Source organism: Mesoplodon mirus (assembly GCF_964341445.2).
Source record: "Mesoplodon mirus genome assembly, chromosome: 11".
In the NCBI taxonomy this organism is placed as follows: domain Eukaryota; kingdom Metazoa; phylum Chordata; class Mammalia; order Artiodactyla; family Ziphiidae; genus Mesoplodon; species Mesoplodon mirus.
The window spans coordinates 35,940,270-35,953,491 of NC_138987.1; the positions used below are offsets into that span (position 1 = coordinate 35,940,270).

Below are 13,222 nucleotides of genomic sequence, written 5' to 3' on the forward strand. Positions count from 1 at the left end.
AAGAAGCATACTCTGACTGTCCCTGCCAGCTGCAGGGGACTGACCTCATGAGTCCCCCACTGCAAATGACACTGGCTACAGGTCACTGACTATCCCAAGTTCACCTCCTCCACACACCCGCAGCCCCTAAAGCTGGCCTCAGGGCCTAGCCCTTTTCGCTGCACAGAAATACTTTGGTTATTTGGAAAGATATATTTCAGAGTAACTTGTGGATGAGCCCAGAAAACTTAATTTTGACCCCTTTGGACAGAAATCTTCTCTGCTCAGTAAATAGGGGCACCCAAACATTCTTTCCTGCTTTTTCTGTGACTGGTGATCACCACTGACAACAACGGATGCGACGTGCTACAGCCAGGTGGGCGGGGTCCTCCCTAGGTACCTGTCCCCAGACACTGAGCTGCTCTGATGGCACTTTGCTCTTCCTTCCTCATAGCTTTTCTGTCCTTTGCTGTTCCTGCTCATTGATGCTTCTTGCCACCCGAAACACTGATTCTGGTCCCTCTTTCTATTGGTTTCTTCCGGATGTTCTGCCTTTATTCTGATTGGTTGAGCTCTTCTGATTCCTGGCTCTCTCAGAGCCATGGCCAGCAAGGGCCACTACCAGCCCGTGAGTCCTCCTGGCAGCACACTGGCCTCTGGGTCTTCTGTGGTCCTCAGCTGTATTCATCCAGGCTGTTATGCTCCCTACCTGGGAAGATGTTTTACTTGGGCCAGATTCCAGGAAGCTAAGTTTGTCCCAAATCTGAAACTGGGACAGATTTCAGAAAATGAAGCATCATTCTTTGCTTCTTTCATGCATGTAAAATCTCTTCCCTTAACAAGAGTTCACACTTTTGCAGGGGAGAAACTTGTCCTGTATTCCTTCACCAAACCTGGCACAGAGCAATTCCTGGGCCTCAGAGACCCAGGGCTGAGTCCAGCCTCTGGCAATTACTCTCTGGGTAACTTGGGCAAGTTTCTTAGCCTACGTGAATTTTTTTCTCACATTTGTAAAACGGGGATGATGATATATACCCCACCAGGTAACTGAGAGGTGAGAATGAGCTAACAGTAATGAAAAATACATGGTAAACTGTGAAGTGCCACACGAACATTATTAAAAAAAACAGTGCTGCATGAAACACCTGTGGAGGGCGTCTCCCTCGTCTGAGCTCTGGCCACCCACGTGTCTGCCCACAGAGCTCCCCAGGCTGTCTCAGAGTCATCTTTAGGGGCTACCTCTCACCCTGACCACAATCAAACACTAAATGTAGGTAAGGGGATTGGATTCTACCCCTCCACCATCTGCCTGCCCCCTACACCCTGGTGGCACATTCCTTAGGCTCTGTGAATTCCGGCCCTTACCGGGTAGTAGATGCAGAGCAGGGGCACCGTGGACAAGCATTCACTTCTCCCTGGAAAATGGAAACACTACCTCCAAATTCGCAGGGTTTACCTCCACTCTCCCATGAAATGCCCCTGAAGTGAGAACGAATGGGGGGAAGGTACAAACCTTCAAGGACAAGGACATGGCACCAGAGGCAGCAAACAAGGGATGTCGACCAAAGCTCTGGAAGATGCGGCATGGTCACTAGCCCCAGGGACAGGAGGGAGCCAGTGAACCCCAGGAACCCGAAGACTGGGCGCACCACGCAGCTCTGATGGCTGTGGGTAGGGGTGCAAACGGAAACACTGGCCTACAAATCTCCACGTGGAGCTCTTGGCTTTTTACTTTCAAGACAGGTTGTGGGCTTCCCTGGTGGCGCAGTGGTTGAGAAACTGCCTGCTAATGCAGGGGACACGGGTTCGAGCCCTGGTCTGGGAGGATCCCACATGCCGCGGAGCAACTAGGCCCGTGAGCCACAATTACTGAGCCTGCGTGTCTGGAGCCTGTGCTCCGCAACAAGAGAGGCCGCGATAGTGAGAGGCCCGCGCACCGCGATGAAGAGTGGCCCCTGCTTGCCACAACTAGAGAAAGCCCTCGCACAGAAATGAAGACGCAACACAGCAAAAATAAATTAATTAATTAATAAACTCCTACCCCCAACATCTTCTTTAAAAAAAAAAAAAAAAAAAGACAGGTTGTGATGCTTCTGTCCTCACAGAACTTGGCCCAGCTGAGGACAGCAATGTGAAGACTTGCAGAAAACATAGAGAGGAAGTCTAAATACCAAGGGGAGATGTCCAAGGCTTTTCCCCGGCTGCACCCATAGCTCAGCCCCTCAGCTCCTTCCTCCCAGGCAGGAGATGAGAACATTATTCTCTGGGAAAACAGGTTCAGAATCAAAGCCTTCATTTGGTGTCTGCCCCACCACCACATGAAAATGGAAGAGGAAACGCCCTGTGTCCTATCACCCAACTGGGAGGAGGCCCAGCAGTTTTAAGCCCCATTCTTAAATATAAAAAATAGCCAAGGACATGAGACATTTGAGGAAAGCTTCTTACCCAAAGGTCAAAGAGCAAAGCAAACAAACAGATGGAAGGAACTCAGGAGACAGAGATAATGCAGGGAACAGAAGAAAACTGTAATTAGCATCCCCAGAGAAAGAAGAACCAATACCAAGAACAAGGCTAGGAAAAAGAGAGCAGGGACGAGCTCCTGACATTTTACAACATGATAAAGGAAATAAAACCTCAACAGAGGGACCTCCCTGGTGGCACAGTGGTTAAGAATCCGCCTGCCAATGCAGAGGACATGGGTTCGATCCCTGGTCTGGGAAGACCCCACATGCCGTGGAGCAACTAAGCCCGTGCACCACAACTACTGAGTCTGCACTCTAGAGCCCGCGAGCCACAACTACTGAGCCCGTGTGCCACAACTACTGAAGCCCACATGCCTAGAACCCGTGCTCCGCAACAAGAGAAGCCACTGCAATGAGAAGCCCGCACATAGCAACGAAGAGCACCCCCTGCTCGCCACAACTAGAGAAAGCCTGTGAGGAGCAACGAAGACCCAATGCAGCCAAAAAAAAGCTCAAAGGTAAAGATTAAAAAACAAAACAAAAACCAAACAAACAAACAAAAAACACCTCCTGAAAAGCAGAACAAAAAAGAGGTGGAAAATCCCAGGAAAGTAAAGGAAATTTGAGGCTCAATCCAGAAGTGCAACATTCTACTTAACAGGAATTGCAGAAAGGGCAAAGTGGAGGGGAAGAAATTATCAAAAAAACATTCAGGAAAATTTCCCAGAACCACAGGACAGGAGTTGTTTCCACACTGAACTGAAAGGGCCCATCGGGTGCCCGGCACAATGGACATCCCACCTCTTGTGAGGTTTCAGAACAATGGGGGTAAAGACAAGATCCTAAAAGCCAGGGGGGGGAAAAAAAAAAGGTCACAATCATTAAGGATCAGAATCCAGCAGACTTTCCAAAAACAACACTGGAACTGGAAGCTAAGAGAATGTGAAAAACATGCCTTCAAAATTCAGAGGGAAAATGATTTCCAATTTAGAATCATAGTCCCAATCGAACACCAATCGAATCAACAATATAATAAAGATATTTGCAGATAATTTTCAGATTTCAAAAAACAAAACCCCCATGCAACTTTTTTTCTCAGGAAGCTCCTAGAAGATGTGCGCGAACTAAAAAGAGAGCAAACGTCAAACGTAGAAAAGATGGCATCCAGGGAGCAGGTGATTCAGGACAGGAGAGGCGACAGGATTCCCGGGATGACGGTGAAGGAAAGACCCGGGACAACAGCTGAGCAGTAAGAGGCCTCAAGGGCAACCAGTCCAGACCAGAGCAAGAAGGGCAGGGCTCCAGGAGGATCACCACCTGGAAACCCTAGAGCTAGGAGATGAGCTGATGTGTCTGGCGTCACTGACAGGAGGTCTTCTTTTTTCACTCGACTGAAGCATTTGCGGAATAAAGTAATGATAGAGACACAAAAAACAGAGCAAACCAAAAAGCAAGACAGGTAGTAACCAGAGGAAAAATGAAGTCAAACAAGGAAATGTCATCTTGGGACACTGTAAGGCTCAGCTTTGAACAACATTTACAGACATGTAATGATGTACACACTGAACACAGACTAAGAAAAATCATGATATGGTCACATTAAAAAGATGAAGGAAAGAAAACGTGTGTGTGTGTGTGTGTGTGTGTGGGGGGGGGGGGGTTGGAGGTAACATACCTAAATCAAGACCTTCCACAGCAGGAAGTCACTATGTAACGCTACATAAAATTGAAAAATCAAGAAACAACAGTATAAACATATCTTTAGGTTATTCTAGAAAAAGAAACCAGTTTAAAGAGTTTGAAGTAGGATGACTTTGAGAGTGAGGAGTTGGGGCAGTTCTGTGTTTCAAACATGTGCATGTATTACCTTAATAAAAGTAAAATTTTAGTTGTTTTAATTTTGTTAAAAAGAAAAGCAAATGTCTCTGTGATGCCCGGCAGAGAGTCTGGCTCTGACGTGGCCTGCGGGATGGGCTGGCTCCAGGCCTCCAGCCCAGTCGATTCCTATCCCACCCGGGTGTTGGGACACTGAGGAGGAAGGGTGGGAGGAGGAATGAACGGGGGGGGGGGGGCGGTTCTTTTTGAATTGTAAGGGACACACCCCATCACCAACTCTACAGGGGAAGCTCTTGCTGGCAGCTGCTGGCAGCTGCAGATAAGACCACAAAGGGGGAGGGTCCGAGACACAGCAGAGGTGCTCGAACTGGCCAGGCCAGGGCCAAGCCCACTGACTCAGACACTGCAAGCTGGTGAACTCGGGGGCAGCCTGAACTTCACAGCAGCTGCTGTGCTGTTTGTTTGCAAACTCCCTCGGAGAGGCCAAGCGGATAATAGCGTTGCTAGGCGATGTGCTTCGCAGGGCAGCAGGCTTCCCGGGAGGACCTTTACGTGGCTGGGAGGAAAGTTGGGACACGCAGGGCCTGAACAAAAGGGTTTCTGGGGTGGGGGGAGCTACCAACCATCTGCTGCTGCCTCTGAGGCCTGGAGGATGGTGCGGAGGCCCCGGCGGTGCCCCCCCTTCTGCCATGCGCCCCAGACTTCAGGGCCCAGGAGAGAAAGGAGCCTATACTTGCCCCCCATCACATAGGAGACAGTCCCCACCTCTGCCCCCAGCAGGGATCAGCTTTTTGCTTCTGAAGAAACCAGTCGGCATTGGCTGCTCCTGGGCACTGTGCAAGGCTGGCAGCTGGACGGAAAAGGGTTCTCAGCCCCACCTTCCCCATCCCCAGCCTTTACAGCTCCCCAGGTGCCCAAAGGTCTCCCTGGGGACTCCACTGCTTCCAGGAACACCAGGCGCTAGAGCCCCATTTATGCCCTGACCTGGGGATTCAATGAGGCCCCATGTGGGCGAACGCAAGGCATGCAGCAGGTGTTCAATAAAGTCCCTTATTCATTCGAAATATGCAGAAGGAGTGAGCACCCATCACGTGCCTGGCTGTGTCGCACAGGTTCTCCGCCCATTCCTGCTCTCATGCAGCTGACAGCCCACGAGGGAGACGGAGTAAACCGGGCTTGCAGGCTGTCTGAGCTTAACTGCAAACCGCGGTGAGGCCGAGAGGACACGGACAGGGGGCTGGGAGCGGGAGTGATGGGGAGGCCTTTCTGAGGAGATGCTGGAGGCAAGATGGAGGAGGCTCTGCAGCCACTGGGGAAACGGATGTGCCAGGTGGGCGGGAAAAGGGGTCAATGTGACCGCAGGGGCTGGTGGGGCACAGTCTGTGCCTGTTAGGTGCCTGCATTCCCTCGCCAAGTCCAAAGGCACTTCCTGTGCCCTGCGAGTCCTCAGGGGTGCACAGGTTCAAAGTGGGACAAGAAGAGAGACTCTAGCTTCTTTGGGGATGAGCATGCTGCACCCCAATATCCACTGAGCCCAGGGCCGGGGCAAAGCCCTCTGGGGTCTGGGAAGCAAATAACCAGTCGTGGCCAGAGCTGCTGGGCCTCGGCATAAGGAATACCAGGTCTGGTCACTCTACCCGAAACCAGCAGTGCAGGTACGGGGAGAAACAGGACAACGCAGGACCACGAGAGGAGAGTGGGCATCAGAGCAGGGATCTTGAATTCAAGGGCCCTCCTTCCCATCCCTGCTGGCCTGTGACTTGTCTTGGGGCCTCTGGCCACCCCCTCCTTCACCCACCCACCATCTGGAGATTTTCTAAACTGCAGTTTCCAATCACATCGTATTTTTGTGTATCACCAGTAAAAAGAAAATTTAAGTTTCCCTCTATGTCCCACAAGGCTTTGTATGTCCCCGTCCCTGCTCCCAGGGCAATGCCCTCCAGCTGCTGGTCTCTCCTCTGGCCGTGGCCAGCCCCCTGCACAGCTTCCAGCACCTCCCAGCCCAGCACGCCGGGACTCCTCTCTGCCCAGAATGAATGCTCATCCACGGTACGACATGGCAGACCTGACTCAATTTCTAAGATGCTGCTCCCTGCTCACCCCCGGCCAGGGCCACTGGGAGAGAGCGTCCCTGTCTCCTCGTGCTGACAGTTTAGGTGGCACAGACGCCCGGAGAGCAGGCGGGTTTAGGGCGGGCTTGCCCAGGGCCCAGCACAGGGCCTGGCCGGTGCTTGCAACTTGGTATAGGAGCGGGTGATGCTTTCACACCACACATGAGAACTGCCCCCTGAAAGGCAGCGAGTCACCTGTCCCAGGAGCACAGGCTCCTCCGGGGACAAAGCCCTCAGAATTAAGACACGCGGGGAGGGAGGTCCAGTCCTGCTACCACCTTACCACGGACCCCTGGATAAGCCCCTTACCCGTCTGTACCTGGGGTTTCTACCTACAAATGGACCACTTATTTGCTGCCCACCCCCCCATCAGAGATGCCGGCACTGAGAAATGAGACACAGGTGGAGGGTCCCTGCCCCCAGGTATCTGTGGAGGTGTTTGGGGGCCACATCACAAAGCACCTCAGCAGGTGAGACTCTGGCTCCATGTGTGCTGGTACCTGGATGGAAACCGTGAAGGGGGTCAAGAAGTGACGGCTGGCCCCTCAGGGAGGAAGCTGGGAGGAGGGGCTTCTGGCTCCCAGACAAGATGGGTGCACAGCCCCCGGCGCAGCTCTGCACCCCCCTCCCCTGGCCCTCCCGGTGCCGCTCGCGTTGTCCTCACCCTCGTAGCAGTCGCGCACGGTGCCGAAGTACACGTAGTACTGGTCGTTGGTGAAGAAGAGGAGGCTGAGCCAGGAGTCGAAGGCGTAGATGGGCACGATGAAGAGGACGCGGACGATGTAGCGCTGCTCGTTGGGGCAGCTGTAGCAGCGCAGGTGCATGTAGATCTGGGGGCAGAGGGGCCGGGTCAGTCAGAGCCCACGGCCCGCCTTGGCCCGCCTGCTCCACGGAAGGAGAAGACCAGCCCGTGTCTAGCTCCGTCCGCACTAGCGCTGGACCAAGTTACTCAACCCTGAGCCTTGGCGTCCTCCTCTGTAAAGTGTGATGACACAAAACTTCCGCCGTGAGGCTGTGGGAGCATCAACCACAGGGTGCGTGAAGCTTGCAGGCTGCGCGTGGTGGCGCCGGGGCCGCCACGCAGACACCGGCCACGAGGCCACGCCCAAGACCATGCACATCAGCCAGGGATGTGCCGGCATCCACAGCTGTGACGAGCTCCCTGGGGACCCGTGTGCACGGCCAGGTTTGGGAACTGCATGCCTGGTGCAGAGGAGGCTATTAACATGCGTGTGCGTGTCCCTCCGCCACCTGGCCTTTCTAAACACCTGGCCCCTGGGGCATGGAGCTAAAACACAGGTGTCCAGGTGGTCGCCCACCCCACCCCGTCCCTTAACTAACTTATGGTGTAGAGGGCGGGAGGAATGGGACCCTCACTTTCACAGAAGGTGGGAGCACTTCCTGGCTGAATGGCTACAGTAATGGCCTGTCTCATTTTCCCATCTGTTGAACAGGTGCAGTGCTGCCTGCCTTGCTGGGAAGTTGGGAGAATGCATTGCGGTTTTTAGAAAGCAGAAGAAAAAATAAAAGCTGCATACAAATGCCAAGAACTGCTCTAACCACGATGCACAGTCCCAGCAGCCAGAGTCTCTCGTCTCCGCTCCCATGACTTCATGCTTGGCCCAGCCGAGCCCTGGGCTTGGGAGGAAGAGAACAAAGTATTCCCCATCTGCTGTGAGCCAACCGCCTTGGAAGCAGTCGAGTTCTAGAAGGGATGGGGAACACTGGGACCCAAACAGGCTCAGCCTCCCCTCTTCACTTGGCAACCTTCAAACCTTCTTCCTGGGGCAGCCAAGGCACATCCCAGCCCATGGCAGCCTCCCCGGGGACAGTGAGCACAGGGGGACGGGAGACTTGACTTCTATCCCAGCTCTGCCACCAACTCGTACGTGACTAGGCTAGTTCCCCTCCCTCCTCCCTCTCTCGGTCTCAATTTTCTCATCTGCAAAGGGGTCACTGCCATCCTGTGCTCCTGCACAGTTCCCAGGCTCCCCTACAGTTTAGGCTACAGACATGACCAGTTCTGGCCCATGGAAGTGGGCCATTTCTGGTTGAGAAGGTTAAACACCCAGAGTGCTTTTTGCACACATCCCTCCCCACAGTTGTCAGACGGATGATGTCTTAAAAGCTGTAAGATGCTGGAGCCACAGAATGGAAACTGACCTGCACTGGGCTGACTGAGCAAGAACCTGACTCCCCCGGGGTGAAGCCCCTGAGATTTCAGGCTTATTTTTTACTGCAGTGTAGCCTGGCCTGGCCTAACTAATACTTTGCTGGACAACAAACCTTTCAGGACCTCCCTAGAGGGCTGGGGCTCACTGGCTCAGGGGCTCCTGCCCGGTCTGGGTACCTGGTGGCAGGTGATGAGCAGGGCTGTCCAAACGAAGAAGCCAGAGATGGCCTGAGCGGCAGTTGTCATCAGGAACACGGGCTGCTCCATGGCCGTGGGGCTGCCTTCGGGCATCACGGAGACACTGGGCGAGGCTGCTGCTGTTGTGGGCGACGCTGGATCTGGGGCCAGTGCGGCCCCCCTCACAGTCATGGTGCCCGGCAGCAGGGGGCTTCCTGAGAGAAACCCTCGGGGTAAGCGATGAGCTGGCCTAGAGAGAGGGAACCGCAATGTTAGCCTCCTTCCAGCGTCAGTGGCGGTGTTGCAAAGAACCTTCCAGGTCTCTACTTCCACCTTCAAAATGAGCCCAGACCCTGACCACGTCTCACTCCAGCCCCCAGCATGTCTCCCCTGGATTAATGGAACAGGCTCCTGACCAATCTCTCTGCTTCTGCCCTTGCCCGCAGCATCCCCACACGGCAGCCGTGTGAACCTTCTAAGATGTTAGCCAGATTGGGTCCCTCCTCTGCTCAAAACCCTCCAACAGCTCCCATCTCCGTCAGAGTATAAGCTGCTGTCCTAACAGAGCACACGGGCCCTCCATGCTCTCTGATCTCATCACAATTCCCATCTCGATCCTTCCCTCCAGCCACACTGGCCTCCTGCTGTTTCTTGGACACGCCAAGCCTGCTCCTGCCACAGGGTCTTTGCACTGGCTGTCTCTGCCCAGCCACACAACTCGCTCCCGCACTTCCTTTAGGCCTCTGCCCTGACCACCTGCTCAAATGTGGCAAGCCCTCCCTCACCCCAGGCGCTCCTGACCACTTTGCTTTGCTTGATTTCTCTCCAGAGCACTCATTACCATCCGACTCCATCTGACAAACTGTACATTACTCACATGTTCATTAACTGCCTCCTGCACCAGACACAAGCTCCCTGAGGGCAGGGGTCCCGTTCTGCTCACGACTGGATCTCTGGCACTTGGAACAGTGTGGGCACACAGCAGGTGTTCAGTAATTACCTGCTGGCTCTGCCTATCTTTACACCTCCGGGTCTAGCAAGATCTCTTTAGCACTGAGGCATCCCCTCTATGGGTGTCTTTTCTTTGCCATTTCTCCCCCGTTTCCCTAATGGCTAACATCCATTCCTCACCATCCAGCTGTGCCGTTCTGGAGACTTTGCGGCCCTTCCCCACCAACAAACTGCTCACCTTTTAATTTAGCTCATGTACCACTCTTCCTAAAAGCCTGTCCCATTCACTTTCCCCAGTCAGGTACTTCCATGCATTTCACCTGCCTCTGTTGTTCTACATAACACACAGTTCTGTCATTTGCTCGCGTTTATCCTCCCAAGACTGCCTACTCTTTGAGGCAAGACCACTTTTCCATCTTTAAATCCCCAGCACCGAGCTTAGAACCAAGGCCATTTGTAACGTTTATTTTATTATCTATTGATTTTCACAACTTATTTCAAAAGGAATTTGAGGTACTTCAGAGAGAAGCAAAGACCAGAGTTGAGGAAGCTGGCATAAAGGAAGATCCTGGGTGGGAGAGATGGGCGTGGGCAGGACACAGGATGGCACTCCAGGGTCCCAGGCAGTTACCCCAGGTGGGCTGTCATGTCAGCCCCGCACTCCCTGGTGGCAACAAATGAATGGTTTCACGCTGGATGGTAACCCAGATGTTATGAGAAGAGCTGTTGTTAGGGATCTCCTGGCAAGTTTACAAACAGGGACCAATGCCGGCCGGGGGCTGGAACCGCTCTCAAGGAGCAAAGCCGTTCTGTCAGAACCACCTGGAACTGCTCTCGGGAGGGCTGGCCACTCCTGCCTCCGCGGGCTTCCGAGGCCCACGGCCCTGATGGAAGCGCCTTTCGGTGCTGCCACCTGTTGACAAGTTGGGCATGCCGTCCTGGGGTCACGGAGTCTCCTGGCAACAGAGGCCCTGGAAGACCAACCTGCAATGGACCAGGGGACCAACCAACCACTGATGCAAACAGATGCAAAGGTGAGAGTAGAAAGAGCCCTGGCCGGGGCTCAAGTCTCAGCTCCACCCCAACCAGCCGTGTGCCTGCACGGGCTCACTGGGCCCAGAGGGTCCCCACTGCCTGACCCAGAAAATGGCCAAACCCCCAAACCCAACCATCTCAGCCTGAACCCCGAGGTCAGCCCAGATGACCTCTCCCAGTGCCTTCCCTGTCTGAGCTGATATTCTCAGCCAAAACATTCTCACACCAACGGGAGGTTTCCCTGGGCCTTCCTGGGGTGCACCATGACACCGCAATGAAGAAGAGGTTCTTTGCCCACCATCTCCCCACCCTTCTGCCCCCATCTGAGCCATGTCTGCTCTTAGCTGTAAGTTATTACCCCAGGAGAGCCCTCTATATTGCTATTTTCCTATAAAAATAAAAGATCTCTAACACACCAACCAAGAGAAGAATCTAGATTAAAAACTCAAAACTGGAGACGTCATCTATATAAGGAAACTCAAAACTGGAGAAGGTGTCTATATAAAGACTGGTGGTGCTTTGAAAAAGAGACACAGTGACAAGTCTAAGAATAGCTCCTGTAAGTATGGTTGCAAAACTGAAAACCAGTGCCAGAAATATTTCCAGAAAAAGAAGATTTGGGTTGTAAATCATCATCTTTGTCTGTCATCCCAAATTAAATGAACAAATACAAGGAAATGGGAGGGGGGGCTTCAGGAAGTACAAATACTCCCCAGTCTTCTCCTTCTGAGCAGGAGCCGGGTGGGTCAAAGGCTGCTTTGTCCTCTACTAATGGCAGCGTTGAGAAGGCCCAGTACAGACTCCCCAGAGGGGAGACCGCTGAGCTCTGACCCCACCCTAACCCGCACCACAGGTAACCCTCCAGGGCATCTATGCAGCTGTGGGAGCTCATGAAGGCTCCGCCCCGTTTCTTGCTGGGACTCTGCTTCCTCACACTCAAGTGCCCTCCTTATGTAGGTCATCTGGTTCCCAAGAAGTCCACTCAAGAGAGGGCAGGTGACTTGCCCCCAGATTAGACGCTGGACTTAAACCCAGGTCCTATAACACGTTTTAAGTGCCTACTGTCTACCAACCTGGGCCGTGGATAAGCTGCCCTCGGGCTCCAGAGCCCCCTTCCAGGACAGGGCTCACGGCCGTTTCACCAGGGCCCTGACTTCTTCTTGCAGGAAGGAGAGGGAGGTACTTCCCAGGAGGGGAAGCCACAACCTGGGGGAGCACTCCGGCGGCCCGACCCACGCTGGCCACGTTTCGTGCTGGGGGCCCCGTGATATACAAACCATTTACTTCACTCTCGGGTGGCCCTCGCTGTTTGCAAACCATTCTCCCCAACAGGATCTCATGCGTTCTCTCACAGCAATTCTGAAGTAAGTAACACTATCATCTTAGAGATGAGAAAAATGATGTGAAACTGGGTTTTACAGCTTCCTGGGGTAGCACCAAATGACTTGAGGGTTTTCATAATAACCCCCCAAAATACTTCAGGCAATGTTCTGACTTACAGATGCAGGGTCCCCGACACCCAGAGAGGCAGGTGAAGGCAGCTCCTGGAAGGCTGTCTCCCGGAGCTCACCCTGTTCCCAGGACCCCAGGCAGCTCACGGCACTAGACCCCGCAAACTTCAGAGTGTGGGTGCTGGTGGCAGAGGATGTACACTGGGGTCCCATCCTTTCACACTCGGGACGGGCACCTACCTGGAAAGGACTTCTGCCTGCCCGGGTCCCCCAGGTGAGCAGGACACTGGTTCGGTGGAGCCCCGGACCTGGGAGAAGTGGGAGTTTGCTCCCCAAGGAAAAGGCCCCCCCCCACCCCCCGGCTGCCTTTCTTCAATGCAGCACACACATGCCAGAGAGGGGGATACACGGATGCAGTTCAGAACCCCAGATGCTCTGGCAGGTCCCCTGTATTTTCTTAATCGACTGAACGTTAAACTTCTGCCCGGGTCAGTCAGAGAGCCTGAGGGGAGATGCTGGAGTCACCTTTCCAACAAACACGTCCGGAGGCCTCTGGATGCTGTGCTGGGCATGGAAGACCCGGCCTCGGCCTCAAGGACTCACAGCTCCTCTTCATGCCTGCTCGATGCAACAGGGGTACCCAGAGGCCTTACCCCACCGCACTGCACAAGGGTGAGTGCCAAGCACCCAGGGAACCCCGAGGAAGCACCAACTGCCTTGGCCAAGGCTGGGGAGAGGGGTGGGGTAGGCTTTGAAGCGGCAGGGACTTTGGGGCAGAGTCTCTATGGAGCGTAACCAAGCTCCAGCTGTGAAGTCACGAAGCCGAGCTCCTGCCAGACTCCACCGCCTGCTGGCTTGACTTCATCTCTCAGAGCTTCAGTTGCTTCATCTATAATATCTGAGGGTAACGACGTCATTGTCGGGGGAGTGTTCTGCTTTACACAAGCCCATTAGTAAATGGAGACAGAACGCGACCAAAAAATGACCATTTTGCAACTCCTAACACAAATAATGGGCATAGATACAGATCATCAGTGGATGATGAAA

At 53.8% G+C, this 13,222-nt stretch overlaps 1 protein-coding gene across 4 annotated transcripts in view; it reads right to left on the minus strand.

Moving 5' to 3' along the window:
• The window catches only part of TMEM184B (transmembrane protein 184B), a 50,258-nt gene that overhangs the window by 16,248 nt on the left and 20,788 nt on the right, over positions 1 to 13,222 (minus strand). The window contains exons 1-3 of one of the 4 annotated variants that reach the window (XM_082636581.1): positions 8,739 to 8,827; positions 7,927 to 8,026; positions 7,053 to 7,218 (exon numbers count right to left, since the gene is read on the minus strand). In XM_082636581.1, the coding sequence (XP_082492707.1) occupies positions 7,053 to 7,218; positions 7,927 to 7,995 (235 nt within the window). In that variant the 5' untranslated portion in view covers positions 7,996 to 8,026; positions 8,739 to 8,827. The other 3 variants (XM_082636582.1, XM_082636583.1, XM_082636580.1) reach the window with 3 other exon arrangements.